We start from the raw sequence: 27,826 nt of genomic DNA on the forward strand, positions 1-27,826 counted from the left end.
CATCCTCCCCTTCTCCGTATCCCTTGTTTGTCTGTCTCCACCTATTTCCTCCCTCGGCCAAACTGTTGGCGTTTCCCCCCTCTTTTTCTGCTATTCCTTTTGTTCTGGGGCATCCTCATCCGTTGTTTTTTTTTCTAGCTCTGCCATGAGCCTTGACTTTGTATACACAAACAAACAAAAAAAACAAGAACAAACAAATCCGCTTGGATTTGTTTAAGTAGCCAAATAAGTCAGTACTGTTTGAAACCTTCTCAGGTATTCAATCCAACCAAAGGTGTGGATCATTTAAAACACAACTAGACTGATGTTATGCGGCTGTGAAGTTGGGAAACCTGCTTTGAAATTGTAAGTTTATTCATATCATTGGGTTTGAACTCGAGATGTTTTTCTAATTCCTGCTGTAACAATGTGGTGCCCATGGTGTGACTCACCACTGATGAACCACAGAGCAAAATGATGGAATGTATTCTGTCGATAATCACTCAATATCTACTTCCTGGGAATTTGCAAAAAGTGTTTTTTTTTAATTATTAAATAAACGAAGTGTAAACAGTATTAAATTACTTTACCATCAATCAGTTGCAAAAGTTATTCTGACTTTATCAAGAAAGAAAAATAAAAATTACAAATCAATTCAAAAGGTACCACAAATAAAAATACTAAATAAAAACAGGGCATTGAAGGAACTATGTTACAGTGATGATCATCAACGGTGGAATGAAGGATACAAATATCGACAAATTAAATGGAATTTCCCGTGAACTAAAACTTTCCCATTCTTCATCACGTTCACTTTGATTCTGCTTCACCTTTCGGCCAAAATTAATAAAACTTCTATCCTAATGTGCAAAAAAGCTCTGCCGCCATTGCTTATTCGAAACACGCCAGCGATGTTTGCTCAACTCGGCGTCGTGGAGAATAGAATGGCCACGACGCCGAGTTTTCTGGTTATTTGAAGGAATTGAAATTTTTACACAACAAAAGGATCCAAAAGTTAGCAGCAACACCATAGGCAGTCAAAATGTTGCAGACTGCTGCTCAAGTACCGCTCTGCTCGTTTTGTAACAACAGCGTCGCGAGCTGAGCGTGTGAGGCAAGACCCTGTAAGTTGTTCTGCAGACAGCGGTGATAGACGTCTTCGCTGAGGCGAGGATTGCACGCCCGGTGACGATGGCGGTGTCGCAGCGCTGGCTCCGCGGCGCGGAACAAGTGCAGCGAGGAATGGTGCACAAAAAGGTCAAAGATGTCTTCGTCGCCAACGTCGCTCTGTGAGTTTGCTAGGACCTGCGCCATGCGCGTCCGTGCCGCCATGTAATCAGAGTTGTAGAAGCAGGCCTCGTCGAAAGCAGCGCGATCAAAGTGGCCGGCCTCGCGAGACAAGTCTGTGGCCACATGCGCCTGTCGGTCTGGCTGAAGCAGCTCAGGGTCAAATTCCTGGAAAAAATCAAATAGACAAGGTGTTGTTTGTGAGAAATCCAAGTACATTTTATGGGGTTAAAAGACTACATTGTTATTGGTTCTTTCTGTTTCCCAACTCCATTCATATTTCTGTCCCATGTCCCTTGTATACAAACCTCATCCCCCACCCACACACTCCATGCCCATCAATAAAAACAGAAGAAGAAAAAAAAAACGTTATCACTTCTGTTAGGCCTCATATAAAAGAGCAGCCTACAGGTGTGCTTGTTTGGCTCTCAACTTTTTATACCTGTGGAGCTCATGAACACATGTAGCATACCATGGTGTTTTTGTTGCATGCTGGATTGCAAACAGTCAAAATTTACAGAATTCACTATCTCTATTTAATTGCAATATTCAATAAGCATGCCTCCCGTCACTCCACTGACTGGTTCAATCAAAAGTCAGGATGTTGGACGAAACAAACACATCACATGTCTATTGTCACATTATATGATAATATATATTGTTACGGCCGGGTGTCGGCCGCCAACCGACCGCTCTGAACGGAGCCGCAAAGTCGAGTCGACCCGACCGATCGCCCGGAATGTAGATCGCCGCCCGGATAACTCCGAGCGACGGGTCCTTGCACAAGAACCGAAATACGCCAATCGGCAGATCACGTGAGGTAGGGTCGATTGCCAATCTTCAATTTACCTAAATACCCACGTGATCCAACACTCCTCTCACCCAGTCACTTTCATCCTTCCTCAACACATGACCCAACCATCTCAACCTGTTTCTCTTCACAACCTCCATCAGAGACTCTATTCCCATCATCTTCCGCAAGTCATCATTTGTCTTCCTCTCTCTCAACGATACTCCACACATCCACCGAACCATTCGCATTTCCACCCTTTCCAGCCTTTGTTGCTGCTCCATGTTCAGTACCCATGTCTCACTCCCATAAATCATCGTACTCCTCACACATGTAGCATACACCTTTCCCTTCAACTTCAACGACACTCCCCTCTTTGTCAGCACGCCACTCAGTTCCCGAAACTTCTTCCATGCACATCTCACTCTAGCAACCGTCGAAGAGTCTGATCCACCTTCTCCATTCAGCATGTCTCCGAGATAGCAAAATGTTTTCACCCCTTCCAGCTTCGCACCATCTCCAAGATCCAACTCAACAATTCCTTCATCTGCTGCTTCCTCGATGCACACCTTACACTTGAATGTAGCTGCCACACTGGTTAATGACCCTCTCACCCCACTACATTTTCGATGAACCCATTCAGCACACATTGTACACTGAATGGAGTTCACTCCGACACCCTTCCTGCACACAGCACACGGCCACTTCCCAGTCCTTTCCACCTCACCACATGCTTTACCACTTGCCATCACCTTCGTCTTTCCGATATTCACCTTCAAACCTTTTGCCTCCATACATTCCTTCCACTTGTTCATCTTCTCCTTCAGTCCATCCATACTCTCTGTAATCAACACCAGATCATCTGCATACAGCAGCTCCCACGGTAAACCCTCCTTTACCCTCCGAGCCAGCACCTCCATCACAACTACAAATACAAGTGGACTTAGTACCGACCCCTGGTGCACTCCTACCCTCACCTCAAACTCACCACTGTTCCCATCCTTCGTCCATACAGCTGTGCGTGCTCTCTCGTACATGGCCATCACTACTCTGATCAACCATTCCTCCACTCCTAACTTCCTCAATGCCCATGCCATTACTTCACGTGGGACCCTATCAAATGCTTTCTCCAGATCAACAAACCCAAAAAACAACTTCTTCCTCTTCTCCATGTACTTCTCCTGCAACTGCCTTACAATAAAAATTGCATCTGTCGTTCCTCTTCCTGGCATAAATCCAAACTGCATTTCATCAATCTTTACCTTCTTCCTTATCCTCTTCTCCAACACCCTTTCCAATACCTTCATTCCATGCTCCAATAACTTTATTGCTCTACAGGAGCCACAGTCCAGAGGGTCACCTTTCCCCTTGTACAGAGGGACGAGGGTACTCAGTTCCCAATCCACTGGAATGCGGCCTTCTTTCACCACCAGATTACAGATCTCTGTCATTCTCTTCACACCCCAACTTTCCGCTGCCTTCAACATATCTCCCACAACTCCCGTCGGCCCTCCTGCTTTTCTACTCTTCATTGCTCTTATAGCTTCCTCAACTTCCTTCTCAGTTATCTTCTCTGCTGGTCCTAAAACTGGGTTACTCTCGATGTTTCTATCCCATTCATTTTCTACATTCAACAGCCTTTCCATATATCTCTTCCATCTTCCTTTAATTCCATCTGAATCCACAACAATTTGTCCCACTTCATCATTCAAGCAACTCACCCCCGTCACATCAAATCTCTCTATCGCTATCTGCTTTGCAATCCTGAATACCGCTCTCTTACCCTCCTCCGAATCCAAGCGTTCTCCAAACATACAATGCCCAAATCTCCAAACATACAATGCCCAAATCTCCAAACATACAATACAAAGTTGCCTCTACAATGCCCAAATAAAGTTATCAGTCAGAAGAACCTGTTGCATGTTTGGAATAAGATCACCTGTGCGGTGGGGTGGCTACTCTGCTAGCAATTCATCATTCATCTAAATGAGGCATTATTGGTAGGAGGTGAATACTTTTGCAGGCCACTGTACCTTATAAACAAACAAACAAAATACATGGAAAATATACCTGCAATGAAAGAAAAAAAAAAAGCGTAAACAAATAATATTACCTGAAAATGGATTGGAAAGAAAACCTGCCAGTTTGCAATGGCATTCATGCGACACCTGTTGAGAAATTCTACACTCAGTTCAGAGGCCACAGAGGTTACCAAGAAGAGGGTTTCCAATGGGTTTTTTTTCGAGATAATGTCCATAAGCTTGATTTGAGATGGCACGTCTGTTTTTACACTAATCCATGGAAACTTGACGTCTTCATAGCGCTGTTGGTATTCTCCAATGAGCTCTTTCACCTCCGCAAAGATGTCGTCCTGGCTGACCTGTGAAGTCGACGAGCATTGATAAGGTGTTAGTATTTCCTTGACGTTTCTTCAAGGATCAATTTAACTTTACGTGCTCAGCCATAACGTGTGAGCAATCAATCAATCACTTCAACGCTTTTACAAGAGTTAAACTTTGAACCATCTCATTAAATGATTAAAATGAGAACGGCACTCAGGAGAGCGCACACCTCCGCCAGGCTGAACAGTATCCTACTGGTAGGCCAGATCTGTAACCATACTTTAACCAAAATATCATCAGTTTTCTCTTGCCACCTACCCAACTCACCCACCTAGTTTTGTCATTTCATAACTCTTTTGAGATATTGTGCTGTTAATCTTTTTTCCCCCTTATCTCAATGGTGTTGAATCACTTTTAAAAATTCTCGTATCCAGATTCGGATCTTCACCAAAATCTCATGTCATCCTGGTCACACACCCAACCTGTCCACCAAATTTTGTGCAAGTCAATCCATAAGTTTTTGAGAAATCTTGTTCATACAGACAGACAGACAGACAGGTGAAAACCTTATCTCTATCCACCTTCAATTTCTGCACCAAAAACAACTAAAATGTTCAGCTCTCACCTTCTGAGCATCAAAGGGATCATAGATGAAGAGCAGGGTGAGCAGGAGGTTCTCATGGGTATCAAGTGCATTGGCAGCAAAGCTCTGAAAGAATTGTGGAAAATGCACTCGATCGTGCACAGTGAGCGGAAGTAGAACGTGCAGACGCGTCCCCTCTGTAACGTAGGGCATTGGAACAATCTCCACAGTGTTCAGGGGGCGCAGAAGCTGCACACGCTTTGACAGTACACGCTTGTTTCCTCGTTGGGTAGACATCTAGAAATTATGGTCAGGTTTAGTATGAAGGTGAAAAAAAAGTAGAAATAAATAAACAAATAAGGGAATAAACTCGAGAGTTCAGAGAACACATTACCCTGTGCAGTCTAGAGAAACAGCAAATTTGCGAGCAGTAAATTTGATTGGTCGGGATGACATAAATACTGTAATATTTTGTCGAGCTACTGCTAAATGAAAGGGTTTTGAAAGTGGTAAAAAGGCTATTTGCGATCTGCAGTGTACAAGTATGTAATTCAATTGAAATATAATCAAGATTTTGAAGTTGTAGAAAAAAAATAATAAACCCAGAAGCTTACCACCACTGATCCAGTCTTTTACATCTCCTGATTTAACGTTACATTCGTTCTTTCTGCTTGTTGTTTGTGTCCTTTGTGACATCGTTAAAAACAGTAGGTTTCCAGTTTGGAATGATTTTCAATATTGTTTGACTGCCACGCAGGCAGAGTGAAATAATTAAATAAATAATCATAATTTAAATAAAATACAAAAACAGCCTATTTACAGCCATTTTTCCCTGCTGAGCTGGGGTTAGCTTTTTGTGGGCTCCATGCAATCATGGTTCCCTTCTTGAGGCAATGTTTTTATGGCCGGATGCCCTTCCTGACGACAACCCTGGTCGCCTCTTACGACACACAGGGACATGGTACACCTATTCTAACCGGGGTGTACACCGGGAATAGTACACTGGTTCTCATTTTGTCGACCTCGGAAGGATGACAGGCTGAATCAACCCCCCTGGTGTTAATTCAATGGTAGGGGCTCGAACTCAGGGGCCTAAGATCCCAAACCAGGCACCCCAACCACTAAGCCAACACCAGGCATGATAATAATAATAATAATAATAATAATAATAATAATAATAATAATAATTTGAGATGGCTTGATTTGAGATGGCACATCCGTTTTTAGACTAATCCATGGAAACTTGATGTCTTCTTATTGAGTAAAATTAATTAATTCAGTAAAATAAATAAATAAATAAATAAAAAATTTTTTTAAAGGATTTGTGTTCAAAATATAACAACAAATTGAAATCAAGTTGTCCCTTGATCATAAACTGATGTTTATAGACAGACAGACAGAGATTAAGTGAACCAATTGTTTAACCCCGCTTTTTGCTTCACATGTGTAGGGTCATACAATAGATATCAGATGATCATCCAAATTAAATTCACACCAGCCAACAAACAATGTGAATAAAATTTATGGATTGTTTTGGACAAAGCCTACACAACTGTTCATATTCTAAATAGGATCTCTCCCAAGAGTAAACTAAAAGTAGAACTAGAAGGGCACTCGGTCGAGCGCATACCTCCGCCACGCAATGCCTGATCCACGAGAACATATCGGGCCCGATACACGTTTGAAATATCATGCTATATAATCGAATTTGGCCCAATCTCTCAATGGTGAAGAATCACTTTAAAAATGAAATAATTCTTGTATCCAGATCTGGATTCGGATCTTCACTAAAATCGAGTCAATTCTTCCTTGCCACACACCCAACCTGTCCACAACTTTTTGAGATATCGTGCTATATATCAGTTTCGCCCGATCTCTCAATGGTGAAGAATCACTTTAAAATTCCAGTAGTCGGATCCGGATCCAGATCTTCACCAAAATCTAATCAGTTTGTTCTTGTCACACACCGAACCTGTCCACAAACAAACAGGCACACATAAAGAGGTGAAAACATAACCTCCTTCACGTTCGGTGGCGGAGGTAATAATGTAGGAAGTGGACTTAGATAAAATGCATCAACGGTGGTGCCTCCACCCACGTTCGATGTAACCCCACTATTACGTTTGATCTCAATGAAAGGTCACATGGGAGATATAAAGAATACATGAGAGAGAAAACAGATAAGTAAAAGAGAGACATCAGATGCTTCGAACTCGAGTTATGGTCTGCAAAATGATTTTCAAAGTGCACACCTCCTTTTACCTTTTGACCCCAAAATCAAATCGATTCATCGTTTCATTACGATCCATACTGTTGCAAAGTTTGGTTGAAATAAAACGACAAGGGATGCACATATATACGCGGACGGATAACTCGGAAACATAATGCCTCCAGCCTTTGGCTGTGGACGTGTAACAACAACAAAATAGCTCGTAAAAACGCAAAAAGCAGGGTTTTACTCAAACAGAGAGAAAACCGGTACAGTCGTATTACATTCCATCGAAGCGCATGAACAAAGTCCTGTATTTGTCTTGTAGTAACTCGGTTGCTCCGTGGATCGCAAAATGGTCAATAAATGAGCTGTTAGATATTTAGGAACAACAAGGATAGAAAAGAAATCCAGCTTTTGGTTTGCATCTGGTGGCAAATAAAACCACAGGGCCTGAAAGAGGTGCAAGGCTTCAGGTGAACTGACACTTTGAACGGAAATTTGATCGCTCACACTCATCACGGCACGATTTGCTGGGATAGTGCTGTGAAGCTGGAGTCCGTTTTGTTGCTGTTGGCATGGCTTCGGTTGAATTCAGAGAGTTTGGTCGAACAACGGTTTGTACTTTGGTCCAGGCATCATGAAAACCCCGGATATGCCACATGGTTGTTTGTTGTCCAGAGCTTAGGGAAGTCCTCATGATCCATTATCTCACCCACTCTCTCCCCTTCTACTTATTTTATTAAATTATTGTCTTCCCACGCCTCCGTCCACCTTCCCTCCGCCAACACAGCACGATACACACAGGATCCCAAGGTTCGCACAAACATCCAACACATTGACTCGAAGATACACCGGTGCGTTTTTGCGTGAATAACAAAAATTAATTAATCAAGTTAACAATCGACGACAGATTTGTAACATTTATATAATTAGCAAAAACAAGGATATTCCACAGAGAGTTAGACTCTCGAGAGTGCTGTTATTATCAAAAAGGAGAGAAAAGAGTGTAATTTATTAGTACATTTATTTTATCTCGCTTGTCCATTTAACCTTTTGAACCCTGAGCTCCTTGACCTTTCGGCTCCCCCATCCTGGGCTCCCTGGAGAAAAATAAGACTGCTCAGATATATGGAGGTTTGAATAGTGGTCGGTAAACCGGCCGCTCAGGTACATGAAGGTTTGAGTAGAGGCTGTAAAACGGCCGCTAGGGTTCAAAGGGTTAAGATTAAAGCCCGGTATTGGCTAAGCGGTTAAGGTGGCTGGCTTAAGAACTTTGGGTCTTGAGTTCAATCCCCTTTTTCCATTGAATCAACACCAGGTGCATTGACTCAGCCTGTCATCCTTCCGAGGTTGGCAAAATGATTACCAGAGTGATGGTAACAGGGGACATTGCATCAGCGTCACAGCCACGCTCCCCCAGAAAACGATGCAGCCAGGCAGGCAGTACAAGAGGAATAAAAAGAATAAGAATAAGACGTCGTACAGCACACGATACTTGCAAAATCCACCCCCTCTCCAAAGCTTGCCATGGATACATCAGATTGTCAATTTTAATCTTCAATTTAAACGAAATGGACAATCTTAATCAAAGCTCGGGTCAATCGGATGAAAATCGATTACGTTTCAGATTGAAATTGATGATTTTAGAAGTTTGACCTTGAATTGACCTTTGACCTTTTGGCCTCAAAATTAGATGGTTTCCCAATATAGTGTCGCAGTCTGCAACTCTTGTTCAAATTTCAAGTCAATCGGATGAAAAATGACGATTTTGGAAATTCGACCTCAAGATGACCTTTGATCTCAAAAATCAACAGGCTTCTCAGTTGAGACTACCTCTCCAAACTTGGTAAAGTTTCATGACGATCGGTTCAGAATTGCGACCTGTAGGCGATAGACAAACAGACAGACAGAATAACAAAATTGACTGACCAATAACACATACAAGATTGATTGGTGAACCGGACTCGAACCACTCCGTCGTTTTTCATCGTACGGGCAGTAACAAGACTCACACAAATTAATCCTTATCTACCTCAATACCTGGTACTGCACGGCGCAGGATTCACTCAATGAATAGGTAATTAATGGCATATTCGTCAGATGCATCTAATCAAGGATTCCTTACATACACAATTGCAAAGGATGTGACACCGAGAAATTAGGGCGTAAAGTTCTTGTAAATCACCCAAATGAACTTCACAAAGGCCACTCCATAGTCAGTGCTTTGCCAGGGAATGCTCCAACAAACATCGGAGTCAACCGAGGCATCCTTTGCAATTGGAATCGATTCCAAGAAAACGCGACTGAGGGTACAATAGCCCGTGTCTCAAAACGATTTGGAAGAACATGTGCAGATTCACCAGCCTACGTGACAAAGACACCGTTGTCAAGGAAACGAAGCAAGTAAAATGCTTTTGAGAACAGTTTGGTGAAGAATCTCGACAGTTTTATTGGAATTCAATGAGTAACCGGCAAAGTAAATAAATGCGCTCCATAGACGGTGCTGTCGTTTATGGTGACCACTAATGTGTGTTACAGAGGACGAGTACAACCCGACACAATGGAATCAAATACATGGTACCGTATAAATGGACCAGTGGGCGGCTCACCTCCAGCGAAAGGTCCAACATGTATTCCATGCCGCGAGTGGGATCAAAGCGTCGGTAGCCAGACGACAACGCAAGGAGCCGAAAGTGCAGGTGTGGCTGGTACCATCGGTTGAAACGTTCCAACACGGTTTCCAGAATGTCAGACACGTCCGCCCTGTCCACTCCGTGTAGCTCGCACATGGGACGCCCATCCACGCACGAGAACATGTAGTCTTCCGTGAAATGCTGCCAAGGAATGACTTCGAAGCGTGTTCGGGCCTTGAAGGGAGGATTTATCCCCACAGGCCACGTCACCACATTTTCACCCTCGGGCGTTTCAACACTTACGTTCTTGATCTCCATCTGCCCCCAAACAAGGCAAAAAGAAGAAAGGAAAACAACTAAGTTTGTGACGAACTGATACGTCACAAAAAGGTGTGTTTGAACGGGAGAAACCGAGATGACATTGCATCTATTTTTAGGAAACGCTTTCGAGAGATGAGGGGCAAGCAAATTAAACTCTGTCAAACTGATCAGCAATGTCAGGAAAGGCTACTCAACCACCGTCGAGTGGCAGATAATGAATGACAGAGAAGCTGCGACAGGAATATTCTTCTCCTTCTTCTTTTGAAATTTTGAAATCAACAGGAATTTGCTCAGATTTGCAGGATGACTGATTTGGCTGCACCTGTGTATGCCTCGAAAAACACAAAACACACCTGTAGCTGTGCGATTTCCTCGTACGTCCTGTCCAGCTCGTTCTGTGTGAACCGCTTATGGAGCAGATACATCAGGACGGGTTCCTCGACTGGATGGACGGCGTAAGCATTCAGGAATTCAACCCGCTCTTCCTTTTCAAGATCCATCTTTCCGTCCAGCTCGAAGTACCGGTACCTTTGCTCCTACAAAAGAAGAAAATGTCGACGTCACCAGTACATATTCAATTGCGGTCACACTTGTGCTTGCATCTGGAGTCCTCCACCACAACGGTTACACAATAGGATCCACACAGAAGGCTTGGAGGAGGATAGAGACTGTATGTTCAAAACGTCTGAAATATAGATCCCTTATTCCGAATAAAAATATACACTCAGAATAAACTTGGAAACATCACGGGCTTCGGAGGTCTTTTTCCTCAAAGAAACGCCAAATAAAACCAACCTCAATAATCTCAGTGATGGTCAATCCACCTTGACATACTGTTGTGGTTTTGGGGAGTCTCAGAGAGATCCTCAGAGAGTTAGAGCGAGTTATTTCATAGCATACTGTTCAGTTCAACTGTGTAACGTCCGTGTTGATAGGTCTATGTTGCGGTTGTGTAGTTAGAAATCCCATACGTGTCATTTTCATATTCTACACCCTTTCCTTCAGCCATTTTCCACATCCTAGATATCGAACACGTTATCCCCACAGACGCCACCCGAAACCGCTTCAAACCGATTTCATGAACGCCTGGGACCACGTATCGTGCCAAAACCCGAGGCCGCCGTGGCTCCTCCAATTGGGGGGGGGAAGGTGGAGGGTGGGAAGGCTCAAGCGGAGGGGGGGGGACTCCATAAAAAGGCAGAGCAAAAGCTTACGAGTCAGACTCAGAGATGCGGAGACTCGTGAGAGTTTCTGGATTTTTTGAGCTGCTCGCTTCTTCTTGACAAACAAAGTTACTTGCGGTTTCCTCTCTGTCCTTTTGCTTTGCTCGCTCGTTCGCACCTCTTTCTTTCACCACCTTTCATTCTTTTATTCACCTTTCCTCTCATTCTCACGCATCCAAAAACTTCTCGTCCTTTGCAATGAGTCAAGTCACTACACTCGCGCCGTCTGGTTGCCTCACCGGCCCCACTTTGCCTCACACACCTCATCAAGAGCTACGAATGATTACATCACCAATGGTCTTGCTCGGCTAACTAGCGATGATTGGTTACATGATTGTCGGCACGGTACCCTCGTTTCCGGCCTTTTTTGTATTGTAACATGACATTTGGCGTGGGATCCAGCGGGAAGTTCTGGCGCGACTGACGATCATGGTCTTATACGACACGCCATCCTCTCGGAGTTATCCGGAGGTGACGTTGGTCACAATAAGTTAGTCCAGCGCATAAAGGTGAGCCACTAAAATTCCAATATTATTGATACGATTACGACTAAAGAATGGGGTTAGCCTGTTGTACCTCATTTGCACCGACCGTGATGTGCGATCATGTGAAGGGGTTTAACCTTTTGAGTGGTGCCGACCAGCCAGACTTACTTTTCTGTCCAAAACTCCATCGCAAACAGCAGAGGCCATGGTGTGCACGATTACATTGCTGATTGTACACCTGTCAAAAAACACCCTTCATTTCACACCTGCCAAAAAAAAAAAAAAAAGTCTTCTGTTCTTCCTCTACTCCAATTAGTTTGTCTAATCATGTGATTGTAAGAGTCAACATCTCTCTGGCTATTCTCAGAAAGCCACCTCAGCACTGGCGTGTCTGACATTTCACTCAGACAGATGACCAGGGACTGCAAGCAGCCATCTCTCTTCAGGACTGGTCTCCCATATCTACTGCCCCTAATGTTAGCCTGGGAATTGTTCCACAGATACCTGTCCCTGCCCCTCTGTCTCTCTCATGCACAGATTCATCCCATATCATCTTCAGTTATCCTACCCTTCTTCCCACCCATGGTACACTGAATCCTGTGGTGAGGTAGTTGCCCTGAAACAACTCGCCTTCTCGACCTGGAAAGCAATTCTGACCAAAGTCAAAATCAGATCGCTCTACAAAGCTCGGAACAAGTGTGTCCACTCTCAAGAGAGCCAGAAAACAACATCTGTCCAACCTCACGAATGAACTTTCAAACTGGTTTCCCTCCTCTAAAACATGGTAGCCCCTCACTAAATCTGTAAATCGAAATCCCTAACAAACCGTTCGTGAGAAGGCAATGTGCCTCAATTGTGTTTGCTTTCAAATATTGTGCCCAACCCCTTACGCTCTGCATTCCCAGTCATACCAAACTGCTCCTGGACTCTGTGTCTTTTACACCTGAGAAGGTAGAAGGTTCTGACAACCCTCAACTCTGACTGTAACTGGCACGGACAGCATCAGAGTGCATGAAAAAAAAAAACCCCTGCTCTGCTGCGATTGCACTTCCTCTTTCTGCTCTTTTCACCCGATCATTTGTCCTGTTCTTGCGTATGGCAGCTTGGCTGCCGGGTAGCTATCATTTCTTGGAAGTGCAGTTGTGCCGCTGATACTGTGCCCCTCCACCAACTTGGTAGGGTTTATTTTGTTTTTTATTTGTGATGAGCACCGCATAAATTATCTTCAAAAGGGGTGTTTAAATTATCCCAAACACCTAATTTTCATTGATGCACCACCGTGGAGTTCCCTTAGTATGCAAGTTTGGGGCCACTAGGTTTCATGGTTTTGGAGTGATGGAGGAGACGGATTGATTGATACACACAAGTGTGGGTATGCAGTGTAACTGTGTGTGGACGTACAGCGAGTATGCGTGTGAACGCACAGCGAGTGTGTGAGTGGACGCGCAGAGTGTGAATACGCAGAGAGTACGCGTCTGGACGTGCAGAGAATAAGCATGTGGACGCGCAGAGAGTGAGTGTGGACTTGCAGAGAGTACGCGTGAGGATTCGCAGCGAGTACGCGTGAGGATGCGCGAGTACGCGTGTGAACCTGCAGCGAGTATGCGTAGCGACGTGTAGCGAGAACACGTGTGGATGCGCAGTGAGTGTGCGTGTGGACGCGCAGCGAGTACGCGTGTGGACGAGCAATGAGTACGTGTGTGGACGAGCAACGAGTATGCGTGTGGGTGCACAGAGAGTGAGCATGTGGACGTGCAGAGAGTGTGCATGTGGATCCACAGCGAATGTGCGTGTGTATCTGCAGCGAGTACTCATGCAGCGAGTACGCATGTGGGTGCGCAGAGAGTGTGCGTGTGGACGCGCAGAGAGTGTGCGGGTGGATGCGCAGAGAGAGTGCGTGTGGACACGCAAAGTGGGCGTATGGACGTGCAGCGAGTACGCATGTGGACGCACACCGAGTGTGCGTGTTGATGCGCAGTGAGTATGCCTGTGGAACTGCAGCGAGTATGCGTGTGAATGCGCAGCGAGTATGCGTGTGAATGCGCAGCGAGTATGCGTGTGGACGTGTTGCGAGAACACGTGTGGATGTGCAGCGAGTACGCGTGTGGATGTGCAGCGAGTACGAGTGTGGATGTGTAACAAGTGTGCGTGTGGATGCGCAGTGAGTAAGCGTGTGGATGTGCAGCGAGTATGCTTGTGGATGTGCAGCGAGTCAGCGTATGGAGGCACAGCGAGTACGCGTGTGGATGCGCAGCGAGTACGCGTGTGGATGTGCAGCGAGTACGCGTGTGGATGTGCAGCGAGTACGCGTGTGGATGTGCAGCGAGTACGCGTGTGGATGTGCAGCGAGTACGCGTGTGGATGTGCAGCGAGTACGCGTGTGGATGTGCAGCGAGTACGAGTGTGGATGCGCAGCGAGTACGCGAGAGGATGCGCAGCGAGTACGCATGTGGATGTGTAACATGTGTGCGTGTAGATGCGCAGTGAGTAAGCGTGTGGATGTGTAATAAGTGTGCGTGTGGATGCGCAGCGAGTACGCGTGAGGATGCGCAGTGAGTAAGCGTGTGGATGCGCAGCAACTACGCGTGAGGATGCGCAGCGAGTACGCATGTGGATGTGTAACAAGTGTGCGTGTGGATGCGCAGCGAGTACGCGTGTGGATGTGGAACATGTATGCGTGTTGATGCGCAGTGAGTAAGCGTGTGGAGCGCAGCGAGTATGCGTGTGGAGCGCAGCGAGTATGCGTGAGGTTCCGCAGCGCGTACGCGTGTGGATGTGTAACAAGTGTGCGTGTGGATGCGCAGTGAGTAAGCGTGTGGATGCGCAGCGAGTACGCGTGAGGATGCGCAGTGAGTAAGCGTGTGGATGCGCAGCAAGTACGCGTGAGGATGCGCAGCGAGTACGCGTGTGGATGTGTAACAAGTGTGCGTGTGGATGCGCAGTGAGTAAGCGTGTGGATGCGCAGCGAGTACGCATGTGGTTGTGTAACATGTGTGCGTGTGGATGCGCAGTGAGTAAGCGTGTGGATACGCAGTGAGTAAGCATGTGGATGTGCAGCGATTACGCATGTGGATGCGCAGCGAGTGTGCGTGAGGATGTGTAATAAGTGTGCGTGTGGATGCGCAGTGAGTAAGCGTGTGGATGCGCAGTGAGTAAGCGTGTGGATGTGCAGCGAGTACGTATGTGGATGTGTAACATGTGTGCGTGTGGATGCGTAGTGAGTACGCATGTGGATGTGTAAAAAGTGTGCGTGTGGATGCGCAGCAAGTACGCGTGTGGATGTGTAATAAGTGTGCGTGTGGATGCGCAGTGAGTAAGCGTGTGGTTGTGCAGCGAGTACGCGTGAGGATGTGTAACAAGTGTGCGTTCAGATGCGCAGTGAGTAAGCGTGTGGATGTGCAGCGAGTACGCATGTGGATGTGTAACAAGTGTGCATGTGGATGCGCAGTGAGTAAGCATGTGGATGCGCAGTGAGTAAGCGTGTGGATGTGCAGCGAGTACGCATGTGGATGCGCAGCGAGTACGCATGTGGTTGTGTAACATGTGTGCGTGTGGATGCGCAGTGAGTAAGCGTGTGGATGCGCAGCGAGTACGCGTGAGGATGCGCAGTGAGTAAGCGTGTGGATGCGCAGCAAGTACGCGTGAGGAGCGCAGCGAGTACGCGTGTGGATGTGTAACAAGTGTGCGTGTGGATGCGCAGTGAGTAAGCGTGTGGATGCGCAACGAGTGCGCGTGAGGATATGTAATAAGTGTGCGTGTGGATGCGCAGTGAGTACGCGTGTGGATGTGTAACAAGTGTGCGTGTGGATGCGCAGTGAGTAAGCGTGTGGATGTGCAGCGAGTACGCGTGTGGATGTGTAATAAGTGTGCGTGTGGATGCGCAGTGAGTAAGCGTGTGGATGTGCAGCGAGTACGCATGTGGATGTGTAACAAGTGTGCATGTGGATGCGCAGTGAGTAAGCATGTGGATGTGCAGCGAGTACGCGTGTGGATGTGTAACAAGTGTGCATGTGGATGCGCAGTGAGTAAGCATGTGGATGTGCAGCGAGTATGCATGTGGATGTGTAACAAGTGTGCATGTGTATGCGCAGTGAGTAAGCATGTGGATGTGCAGCGAGTACGCATGTGGATGTGTAACAAGTGTGCATGTGGATGCGCAGTGAGTAAGCGTGTGGATGTGCAGCGAGTACGCGTGTGGATGCGCAGCGAGTACGCGTGTGGATGTGTAACATGTGTGCGTGTAGATGCGTAGTGAGTACGCGTGTGTATGTGTAACATGTGTGTGTGTGTGTGTGTGGATGCGCAGTAAGCGTGTGGATGTGTCATGAGTGTGTGAGCGGTTGCTCAGCGAGTAAATGTGTGGATGTTTAATGTGTGTGTGTGTATGCGCAGCGAGTACGCGTGTGGATGCACAGCGAGTATGCGTGAGGTTGCGCAGCGAGTACGCGTGTGGATGTGTAACAAGTGTGCGTGTGGATGCACATAAGCGTGTGGATGTGCAGCGAGTGCGCGTATGGACGTGTAACGAGTACGCGTGTGGATGTGTAACAAGTGTGCGTGTGGATGCGCAGTGAGTAAGCGTGTGGATGCGCAGCGAGTATGCGTGTGGATGTGTAACAAGTGTGCGTGTGGATGCGCAGTGAGTAAGCGTGTGGCTTTGTAATAAGTGTGCGTGTGGATGCGCAGCGATTACAAGTGTGGATGCGCAGCGAGTACGCGTGTGGATGTATAACAAGTGTGCGTGTGGATGCGCAGTGAGTAAGCGTGTGGATGCGCAGCGAGTACGCGTGTGGAGGCGCAGCGAGTACGCGTGTGGAGGCGCAGCAAGTACGCGTGTGGAGGCGCAGCGAGTACGCGTGTGGAGGCGCAGCGAGTACGCGTGTGGACGTGTAACGAGTATGCGTGTGGACCTGTAACGAGTACGCGTGTGGACGCGCATGAGTACGCGTGTGGATGTGCCGCGAGAGTGCGTGTGGATTCAAGTATGTTGTAATTTTAAACATCACATTATCGGTATTAAATTATTAATACATATTTTATTGTTTATTAAATATGTTATGAGTGCAGGTATGAGTTATATTTATAAATATTGTGTTTCATACTTTAATTATATTCGTTTACAACTTGGTGATATGGTTTTACACAAACACACAAACGTTACATGGTTTTATTTCTATTTTCTTGTATTTATGGAGAGATTAATGAATGTAATTATAGCGATGATTTGTCAAAACGATTTAATGTTAAATGTAAATCTCGTCACCAACACAACTGGTGTTTTAACATTGTTGTGAATATCTACCTTGTGTATAAAATGTTTACAATATTATTAATACTTATGAATAGTCATACAATTCAGGGTAGAGCTGCAAATGACAAAAATAAATTCGACATTTTGAACCGTGAACGTGAAAGGACATACGTATATTTTCATTGCTATCTGTTATACAGTCCAAGTGATAGCTGAAGCTGTATAATTGAATTTAAAAACAAACATTCAAATTGGTGATGTTAGAATTGGCTATAAAAGTTGTAAAGAGCTCCTGAAAATCAAATTGTTCGATTCATATTGGTCGGTATCGAAATTGGTAAGAGACCACTGTGTCGATATTTTTTTTTTTTGATATTGCTCAGATAATATAACCTTAAGGATGGACGGACGACCAAGCTGTGTTCTTCCAAAGGTGTACTTAACCAGCTTCTGTCCCACTTTTATTTTCTCCTTTGATTTAATCTCAATAGTCAAGCACTTTGGGAAAGGCCAAAGCACACCGAAAGTGTGTTTCTGGACTGAAAGTTTTTACGAAAGTGTTTGACCGAAAATTCACATCTTAATGATGACCAAAAAGGTATCCCACCTGGTATCTGTCGGAGCAAGAAAGACGCAAGGAGTCAACGAGACATCGGCCAAACCACTCGTCACCCCTGGTCCCGACGATGCTGTCCCGGCAATCTTTCAGATAAGGCTGAGCAGCGAGGAGAGCTTTGCGTGACAGCAAGAAGCCATAGCCAGCGTGGCAGTATCTCCCTTTGCCTGCCTCGCCACCCGAGCCTCCGATGAACTCTTCCGGGCAACCCATGTACACAAGTTCGTCAATACTGAGGTGATCCACCAAGGCTTTGATTCGGTCAGCCTGTCCAACCGCAAAACACAAGAAAGCCACAAGCAGAGCACTCGTCTGCTGATAGTGCGATCACAAGTTCACATCCCGTGTAATGTTTTGATTCGTCCATCGTCTACCAACATCCTTGTAATTCATGTAGAATATAATGATATCGACTAACGTCCTTGTTCTACTGTTAAATATTTACGGTATCCTAAAAAGCAAGAAGCACTGAAGACTCAAACTCTGTATAGAAAGTTTGTTTAAAGACAAGAAACAGAGATAAGTAGTCCGAGTAAATGGGTGGATGTTGAACTTTCACATGCTGTAGTCACGACTGTATTACCACATGCATCAGTTGAGGGTCGACTCTATGCTCTAGAATCTAGATAGAAGGAGCAGGGGATCGATTGATCTAAATTTGCAGGTCACACTCAGCCAGTAAATAAGGTATGTATTGCGGTTCTACAAAACTGCATGCCTCCAAGGCAATGCATGCCTCCTCCAAAACTGCATGCCTCCTCCCAACATAGTGATCCCCAGGCAGTTAGTTTGTTAGTCTCTGTGTAGTTAGACCTTCCCCTCATGTCTAGTGGGTTTTAAGGGGATGAAGTGCGTTGCGTGGGTCCAATAGCTAGGTCTATTAACTATATCTCTGTCTTCTATTCTGATTTGTAATCCAACCCTTTCCTTTTAGCCATGGTCCAAGTCAAGCAAGCAAGCACACACAAACCATGCAATATGCGATTGAAAAGCAAACACACCACGATGCCTCCTGTGGCTTGGAACTACCACCACCAAACTCCCTCCAACTCAGCATACTACACACTATACAGCACATGCACGGCGCACCATTATTTCATTCAAATCTGCACGCCAATTTCAAACGGCATCTCACCTTGCTTCACCCCTCGCTCACCAAACCTGACCACTTCGGCCACAAACGTTTCCCGCACACCGGAAAGATATTTGCGCATCCCCTCGTACCTCTGCATCGCTACAATTCAACACTATGCGGAGGAGTACTGCACAACTTGGGCTGTCCTTTGACCGTGCGAAGCGGGGCCAAGCCGTGGACGTTAATTGCTCGACCGCATCTCGTTGGGGATGTACTGGGTGAACACTCAGGATTGATACGACCCTCATACAGTCGCCAGAACATGGCAAGACAGGGGGCGGCAAGGACGATCCAGGAGTTTTGTACGGGGCCCAGGTGTGCATTTTGGCTCATGAGAGGGGGCCCGTGAATGGCGGGTGTGTATTGCTATTCGGCATTCAGACTGCACTTGGAGCACGTTCAGGGCTGGGGTGTTGGCACCTACCCTATGGTGAGTCAGAAGCCGTGGCGAGCCAGATGGGAGAATGAGACCGCTTCCGGCCCCAGGAGCCTGGCAGTGTGTGGACGTGTAGCGAGTGTGCGTGTGGGCTGCTGTGGCCCAAGAGAGAAGCGGGATTTGGGTCACAGCACGTAGCCTTCGAGTCGTCACCCCACCCTTCGCCCGGGGGTTATAAAAGGAGGAGTACGGAGCTTCTCGCTCTCTGCTTCACCCTTTTCTTCTCTGCTCCTCTCGGATCTGCGTTGGCTGCTCCTCGTTGCCTCTGCCCTTCGCTGGCTCTTCACTTCTTCTGGAGGACCAGTGGATAGCGCACGTTGCCACGAGTCCTGGCAAAGTGACTAAGCTGGAGATAACGCGCCAACTCTCGAGGTGGGAACGCTCAAGCAGAGCGTCCCACTACACTCACAGACCTCTGCAAGACTCGGCTCGGAATCTTTACCTCACGCATCTTCTCTCCTCTCGGTCTTTCCACCCCTCTATCTCGTCCCCTTTGGACGCACAAAAGAGCAACATTACTGACTCGCAATCCCATTTTCCTCTGGCACGACACCGCACCCCCCATATTGCACTACGTCGCGCCCCCCGTGTTGCACTACACCGCACCCCCCATTTTGCATTACACCACACCATCGACTCCCCACACTACACAACACCTCCTGTATTGGAAACAATCGCAAGAGATTTTTTTGTTAATGGATGAAGTGTGCAGTGGACAGATGAGGAAAAGTGTAATGACTGTGCAGTGCACACAAAACACTCAAGAAGGTAGTGCCTGCTTGGCACCAGTATTTCTCCCCACTACCTCCCCCAAACCATACTGGGTTGCGTTGGTCGGCTGACCGCGCCAGGTATTGTGAGGCCGTTTGTCCTCACCTGCTCTCTTTCTTTCTGGCTATCTAATCTTCGTGTGTGTGTGTGTGTGTGTGTGTGTGTGTGTGTGTGTGTGTGTGTGTGTGTGTGTGTGTGTGTGTGTGTGATGGTGCCTGTTGTAGCATAAGTTAAGATTGTAGAAGATATAACGGGATGTCTGCTCTGCGTCTGCTTTTGTAAATTGCTTGCCTTTTGTTGTACCCCACTAATTCCTTGCTATCCCTGCTGTACATAATAATAAACCCCATTCACTGTGCCACATACCTTTCCTCACTTGATTGTAAATAAATGCTTTGTGTAGAAATGTTCCCAGCTCGTTTCTGTCTTTTCCTTCATTGGTCCAGCATGGTCCGTATCCTAACCTAGCTGGGACGTTATTCCCCAACGATCTGTTTTCTAGCCGATACCTCCTTGGCAGTTACACTCGGCTGCAACTGATCCGGCAAGGTGATCCAGTTTGAGCAAGGAGTACCGAGGGCGTGTCCCCTGGTCATTAGATCACATGACCATTAAGTAAACGGTATTTATTAAACGGAAGACCCTAAGTCACGTGGGTGAGTTATTGGCGTTCACGGTCGATTAGCGACCCACCGCATTACGAAGTTATTCGTGTGCAACGGCCTGCGATTCCGGAGAGTCTGGTGGGAACCCAAGGTAGCTTCTCCTCTCGTGGTCTCCTCGCCCCCGATCCCGGGTCCGCAACAACACACACATTATATATATGTATATATATATATTGTTGTGGTTGACCAAATTCGCAAACCACCATTCAGGTCCCTTAGGTGAGATATCTCTGTAAGTATATGTGTAGTTAGGCCCAAACCCGTTGTTTCGAGGGAATAAATGTCATTCAGTCGGGCTGCGACTCTTCAGGATAGCCGTTTTTCTTTTACTATCTTTATTTTGGACCAGCCGCCATTACTACCACCACCAACCACGTCTCAACAGCCGCTTCACAACAACCACCAACCACAACGCCGCTTCACAACAACAACCACAACGCCGCTTCACAAAAACAACCACCAACCACAACGCCGCTTCACAACAACAGCCACGACCTTTACCATCACAACTCGCCACCATCGCATCCCCACCATTCTCGCGCCACTTGTGGGCACCGATACTGGACTCGTGTAGGGCGCGCACCGAGCAGCGTTTTCAGAAACATCACAGACTTTCCGAGAAAAACGGATCAAAAACGACTCACGCCCACTTCTGTTCCGTCCTATCGGAGAGCGTGGGGCGATTTGGCCCCGCCTCCAGGGCGTTGGAGTGAGGTCGCTATATGCAAATTCATGGATCAAAAAGCATTCACGCCCACTTTTCCTCGGTCCAATGGGGAGCCAGTTAGAGGTGAAGGGTCGGAGGTAAAGGGTCAAAGGTGGGGGAGCGAGGCCACGAGGGATATAAACGGCCGCGCTCGCCAAACAGTTCAGTTCGGAGGGGAGAAGTCAAGAGTTCGGAGGGGAGAAGTCAAGAGTTCGGAGGGGAGAAGTCAAGAGTGAAGAGTTGGGACGAGCCAAGAGAGGTGACGGAGAGGGCGATTCGACGGAGCTGTGGAGAGGTGGCGGCGGCGAAGGCGGACGAGGAGGTGCTCGCGTCGGTGCCGGGAGCTGCAGAGGGAGAGGCCGGCGGCGCGACCGAGGTCGAGGTGGAGACGCTCGTCGCAGAACCCGAGACGGTGATATCCTCCTCCCCGCCGAGCATCAACAACCCCCTCCTGTTTCCCCCCGCGCTGAGATAGTGCGACAAGGGGCCCCTTTCCCAACCCCGACCAGACACTGTCCGCGAGGCCCGCGGAGTTGAGGCGCCACCGCCGCTTTGCGTCTCATCATCAGACGGGTAGGCCCGACATGGTCTCGGCCCCAGGCCCGCCTACCCCCCTCATCCTGGAGGGTGGTTCTTTTTCTTTTGCTTTGGGTATCTGTGTTGGCGGCGCCGTCTGTGAAGTAAAATTGTATCAGTGTTGCCGTGTGCTCGGTAGTCGGATAGCTCTGCATTGTCTTCTTCTTTCACATGTGCTTTTGGTGGAATTGTATATGTGTGCTTTCTGTTCATCGCGAAATAAATGTGTTTATTGTTGAACTGTTTTCCCGCTTCGCTTCGTCTTTTCTTTCATTGAATCTCCATCTTGCTTCACGTAAAGGGTTGGTCGTGGGCTAAAACGCCCGATAATTAATCGAACCGTCGAGGCCGACGAATAACACCGCTCGATAATCCCGATAGTACGGAACGGGTCGCTTAAAGTGGCCCATGTCCGAAGTCGACCTGCGGCGAGGTGCGATCACCCGGTCTACCCTCCGTGTGGGTACTTAGGTAGGTCGAATTTGGCGAGCAACCCTATCCCACGCGGGGGCCGATTGGCACGATCGTGGTGAGACCGAAAGGTCCACCCGTGACTAGTTCCCGGCGTTAGTCCGAGAGGGTCATGACTGGATTGTCCGTCCGGTGGGCGACGTGCCGCGATTCGAGTTACGTGGCCGCTCGCAAGCCGGCGGGCGCGAATCCGCAACACTGGTGTCAGGTCGTGCGATATAAACTCATCGCCCTCCTCGCGGCACTGGTATCGGAGAACGGGAAAACGGGCTCTCCTGTCTCCAATTAAATTCACGGGAATCGGTCCAGGGGTGAGAGGAGCGACCCCCGATTCCCTCCAAATTACGAGCGAGCTAAATTAACCCTTTAAGAGAAGCAAGATGGCGTCTCAAGGCGAGCGGGAGCCGGGGGTATTAGAAATGGATGTAGAATGTGTAGAATCCATGGCTCAGGATGAAATCCCCGTGCAGGAAATGTTGGTTGTACAGGAAAACGAACTCGCCCAACTGAACCCAGAGCCCGAAATGGGTGCGGCAGCGGCCGCGGTGTATGACACCTCCCCTCCCCCTCTCCACCAAAACCCTTCCCCAACCCCTGCCGAAACGGCTCACCCAAGCGCACCCGACATGGCCCAGCTATTCACCATGCTGGCACAAATGAATGCGGAAATGAAAGGCATGAACAAAAAGATGGACACAAATACAAATGAAATGAAAAACGAAATGAAAGGCATGAACAAGCAAATGAAGGAAGAAACGAAAAAGCTGCGGGGTGAGACGCAGAACTTGGGCCGATGCCTGCAGGCGGGCATGAAGGCCGTTAGCAGGGAGCTTAAAATGGCGACTCCACGTGTGGGAGCGAACGAGCTGGGAGGGGGTGCAACGGCTGTCGGGCCCGCGGTGGAGGCGGGTGAAAAAATAATTCGGGGGACGTGTTGGGCGAGGGTCGTGACGATGACCCAAAGGGAAAAATTAAATGGGGAGACCAAAACGTGTGAGACGTGCACGAGGGAGATAACAAGGGAAGAGACAGAAATAATAGTTGAGACAAGGGAGGTAAAGGGTGAAGAGGTGACCGAGTTGGCAGAGACATGGGAGATGGGAACGATAGAGGGAAGACTGCACGATGAAGACGGGGTAAGTGACGCGCACACACACACACGGAGGTAGTGGAGGACAATGGGGGTGAGCTGGTGGACTGGGTGGAGGCCCGGTGCGAGCAGCGGGATAGCCTCCTCCAGGAACGAGGGGATGGAGTATGCCCCCTTGAGGCGAGTCACGACCAGGTGAGTTCGGTCGTGCTTTGCGAGGTTGAGAGGAGGAGTGCTGTGGACAGGTGCACGGAAAGCTTGGGGGGTATAGAGGCCCCGGAGACCCTTGGGGGGACACGAATCCCCAGTGTAGTTGTCCCTGTGTGTGTGGTGCAAGGTGCGAGTGCGTCCCCGTGTGTGGAAGCGACCCCGTGTGTGAGTGGTGTGGTGGCGATGGTGCCAGAGTACGTGCTTCCCAGCACGCCGTGTGTGGATGAGGCACCGTGTGTGGAAGAGGCCGTGTGTGTGGATGAAACGGCCAGTGTGGATGAGGCACCGCGGGTGAGTGCCCCCGCGTGTGTGAGTGAGGGAGGGTGTGTGGATGAAACACCGCGGTTGAGTGCCCCCGCGTGTGTGAGTGAGGCACGGTGTATGAGTGAGGCACGGTGTGTGGATGAGGAGCCGCGGGTGAGTGCCCCCGCGTGTGTGAGTGGTATGGTTTATGCAAGGGAGACCGTGTGTGTGAGAGAGCGGTATGTGAGGGAGATGTCGGTTGGCATGCGGGAGCACGCAGCCGCGTCTCCCGGTGTGAATGTAATGGTGTGGAGTGTTAGCGTCGTAACACGCAGGTGTGCGTGGGTCGAATGGCGACGACGACGATGACATGTGAGGAAAGGAAGCCGAGTAGCGGCTGTAGTTGTTTCGGGGACCGTGCCGGGTTCACCCAGCAGTGAGCACAAGGTCCGTGCTGTGCAACGCACGAGGCCCCCACGTGCTCGCTTGCGAGAGTGAAGTCCCGGACGGAAACGCACGCGGTGGATTTGCCGATCCCGCGGACGGACAAAGTTTAGGCAGGATTACGGATTTGGACCGGACGGGTTCTCCACGCGATCGTGTGTGTTAAGCTCCAACGGGCAAAGCACATGTGTTCGCGTGGGGAACCCCTCGAGACGTGGGGCTTGTGTTTTTTTTTTATGCGCATGGTGACGTCATGGCTGCACGCGGGGTTGGAATCCGGCAGGAGGGGTATCCCTGCCGGATAGTACCGTCCAAGGAGGGACGAGGAACACGTGCAGCTGCATGACGTCACGGGCAGGTGCAAAGTGCGCGAGCTGTGAGTTGCCGCGCTGGTGCTGCGCATGTAAAAGAAAAAAAAAAAAGCAAGCTTCACTTTCGGGTGCACAGGATTCCTGGGCAAGGGGTGGAAGACCCCCTTACCAGGGCACAGGATGGAAACTAGTTAGGGGGAAGGGTTAGCTTAGCTAGACCGACTTCATGGGGCAGGGGTAAGTCCTCATGGAGTCCGTGGAATGGATTAGTTAGAGGGATGATAGCGAGATTTAGGTTGGGAAATTGATTAATGGGATTATTTGGAGACAGTGACAGACTTGTGAATGTGTAGCGGGGACGTAGTTTAGCTACGCAGTGTTAAAAGGAACGTGCTGTAGTTTAAGGGACGACGTGGGAGCACGAGTTAGTTAGTGGAGGTAGTTAGAAGGATGGCAGAGTTCAGTGGTGTGTGTGTTGAAGAGTTGTTGGTGAGTGAGTGAGGCCAGTGGGTCTGTGTGAGTGGAGCGAATGGGGAATGCATGGTGCGATGAGTGATTGGGGGGAGGAGTGACTCCCGCCCAAGGGACCCCGGGGTCAGTGTAGAGTGAGTTAGGGGGTTAGTCAAATTGAAAAATGGAGGTCGTTTTGTTGTTGGTGTGAATGTAGGCTCGAAACCCGTTTGGAGGGGTGCAGGAGCCCTGTTGACAGGCTGGGAGCGTGGTGGCGAAAGGTGAGTAGCGCTGAGTGGGTACCCCTGGCACCAGGCTAGTCGGCCGTGGTAGGCCAAGGGCCCATGGGGGGCCGGGATAGCGTAGTGGGCACAGGTGCGCCTGCTTGGTGCGGGGGCCCGGGGCGCCATTAGCCGCGTGGGCAGTGTTGTGGGCACGGGTGACCCTCGGAAAGGGGCCTGGGAAGCCAGCCTGCCACGTGTGCGTTTCAGGGGAGGTGCCATGGGGGGCACTCCCTGGTGTTAGGGAGCTGGTAGGCTCGGAGGCAGTGTAGTGCCCGGGGGTGCCATCGTCGGAGAATCGGTAGAGGGTCGTGCCTGCCAAAGGGAGCCACGTGTCCCAGCCATGAGACCGTGTGAGGGCACGGAGAGAAAATTGGGGGGGGGGGCGAGGCCCGAAATTGTGAGGACACCAACACAGGCGATGGGAATCTGGGTTGTTAGAACCAATAGTTTAAGCGAGAGGCGCTTGTTGAAAGCCCCGGGGTAGTTTAACAGTTAAATGGATAGGGTAGATTAGGAATTGTACCCCTCCGCACCATCCATCCCCTCGCTCTCGTTGTGGGCCGCTGGACCCACTTTGTGTTATAGATCGCTGAACTCTGGGGAGGCCATCCTGAGGCTTCGTTGGGCCTCGGCACAGGACGCCAGCTCTCCCTTGTTCCCCTCCGGGAAGGGAACGTAGGGGTTGGGAGTAGGCTAGGTGACAGGATAGGTTAGCCGAACAAGGACGATAAAGTGGGTTAGGGGACGATTTATAGTGGGGAAGTAAAAATAAAAACAACAAAAAAATAAGTTGGGGCAAAATTGGGGTTTGACAAATTAAGGGAGTGGGTATGTACAGTGACAGGCAAAGGCGATACGTTGGGAGGGAGACAGGTAGGTAGGTCCGAGCCCGCCTTCCGAGTGGCCAGCACCACCGCACTCCCTCCACCAACCTCCACTGAACGGCAAAGGCTGGCCAGCTTCATCTGCTGGCTGTGTTGCTGCAAGGCAGAGGCCGGCCCACTTCATCGGCAGCTGTTGTTTTGCTGCAAGGCCTGTACCGGCTGGATCGTCTGCAGCTGCTGTGCTGCAAGGCCTGTACCGGCCGGATCGTCTGCAGCTGTTTTCTTCGAGGCCTGTGCCGGTCAGTTCGTCTGCCGGCTGTGTTTGCCTGCAGCGGCCTTCTTCTGCGGGCTGTGTTTGCCTGCTACCTTTGCCATGCCATGCCCACTGCCCCTGTTCACCAGCCCCATTCAATTTTTGCTTTGCCCCCCCCCCCTGTTCATTGCCATGTGCGCCAGGATCGTAAAAGCAACAGTTTGCAAGCTGCAAGAACTGCCCTGTTGGCAGCTACAACACGGGCCTGCAGTGGCGGCCCGTGCACCGTGTTTGCGTTCAGTTCAAACCATTCATCCATCCATTCGTTGTGTTCATTGCGTGTGCCACTTGAGCTGGCACGGAGACTACGTTTGTGCAGCCCATGCACCGTTGTGGTTCACTGCGTTCAGTTCAAAAGGGAAGGCCTTGGACTGCGTGTGAGCAGCCGGCCACGTTCCCTGTCACCTGCATTGTTTGAGTCAGAGACTGCATGCGAGCAGCATGGCTCCCTGCTAACTGCTTTCTTTTTGCAGAGTTCATTGATCCTGGGCCATGGTTTCGTGTAAAATTTGTAAGTTAAGGTTAAGATGTACTGTAAATATGAGTGCGCCCCCGGCATGTTTGTCTTAGCGCCAGCAATTTTATTTAAGTCGTCCGTGTGAGTGAGTTTGTTTAGGTAGTTACTCAGCCCTCAGGTTATTTATTTTGGGGACACGAATACCATGAATGTCGCACTCAGGGATCCGTAGGTAAAATGTACTAGGGGAAAACTACACATGATGGCACACGAAAATTTGACGACTCGGGACGAGTCTGTAAAAAGGGGAGGGGGTAGTGTTGTGGTTGACCAAATTCGCAAACCACCATTCAGGTCCCTTAGGTGAGATATCTCTGTAAGTATATGTGTAGTTAGGCCCAAACCCGTTGTTTCGAGGGAATAAATGTCATTCAGTCGGGCTGCGACTCTTCAGGATAGCCGTTTTTCTTTTACTATCTTTATTTTGGACCAGCCGCCATTACTACCACCACCAACCACGTCTCAACAGCCGCTTCACAACAACCACCAACCACAACGCCGCTTCACAACAACAACCACCAACCGCAACTCCGCTTCACAACAACAACAACCAACCACAACGCCGCTTCACAACAACAGCCACGACCTTTACCGTCACAACTCGCCACCATCGCATCCCCACCATTCTCGCGCCACTTGTGGGCACCGATACTGGACT

At 48.7% G+C, this 27,826-nt stretch overlaps 1 protein-coding gene across 2 annotated transcripts in view; it reads right to left on the minus strand.

The window, feature by feature from the left end:
• Positions 1 to 336: 336 nt before the first annotated feature.
• CHPF2 (chondroitin polymerizing factor 2) overlaps positions 337 to 27,826 on the minus strand; it is a 40,992-nt gene continuing 13,502 nt past the window's right edge. The window contains exons 3-8 of one of the 2 annotated variants that reach the window (XM_085893430.1): positions 17,714 to 17,989; positions 10,501 to 10,683; positions 9,803 to 10,144; positions 5,024 to 5,278; positions 4,170 to 4,436; positions 337 to 1,434 (exon numbers count right to left, since the gene is read on the minus strand). In XM_085893430.1, coding sequence (XP_085749556.1) covers positions 1,039 to 1,434; positions 4,170 to 4,436; positions 5,024 to 5,278; positions 9,803 to 10,144; positions 10,501 to 10,683; positions 17,714 to 17,989 — 1,719 coding nt within the window. In that variant the 3' untranslated portion in view covers positions 337 to 1,038. The remainder of the gene's footprint in view (positions 1,435 to 4,169; positions 4,437 to 5,023; positions 5,279 to 9,802; positions 10,145 to 10,500; positions 10,684 to 17,713; positions 17,990 to 27,826) is intronic. The other variant, XM_085893431.1, reaches the window with a different exon arrangement.

This window comes from Eptatretus burgeri, chromosome 8 (assembly GCF_056783735.1).
Source record: "Eptatretus burgeri isolate ZD-2024b chromosome 8, Ebu_testis_v1, whole genome shotgun sequence".
In the NCBI taxonomy this organism is placed as follows: Eukaryota; Metazoa; Chordata; class Myxini; order Myxiniformes; family Myxinidae; genus Eptatretus; species Eptatretus burgeri.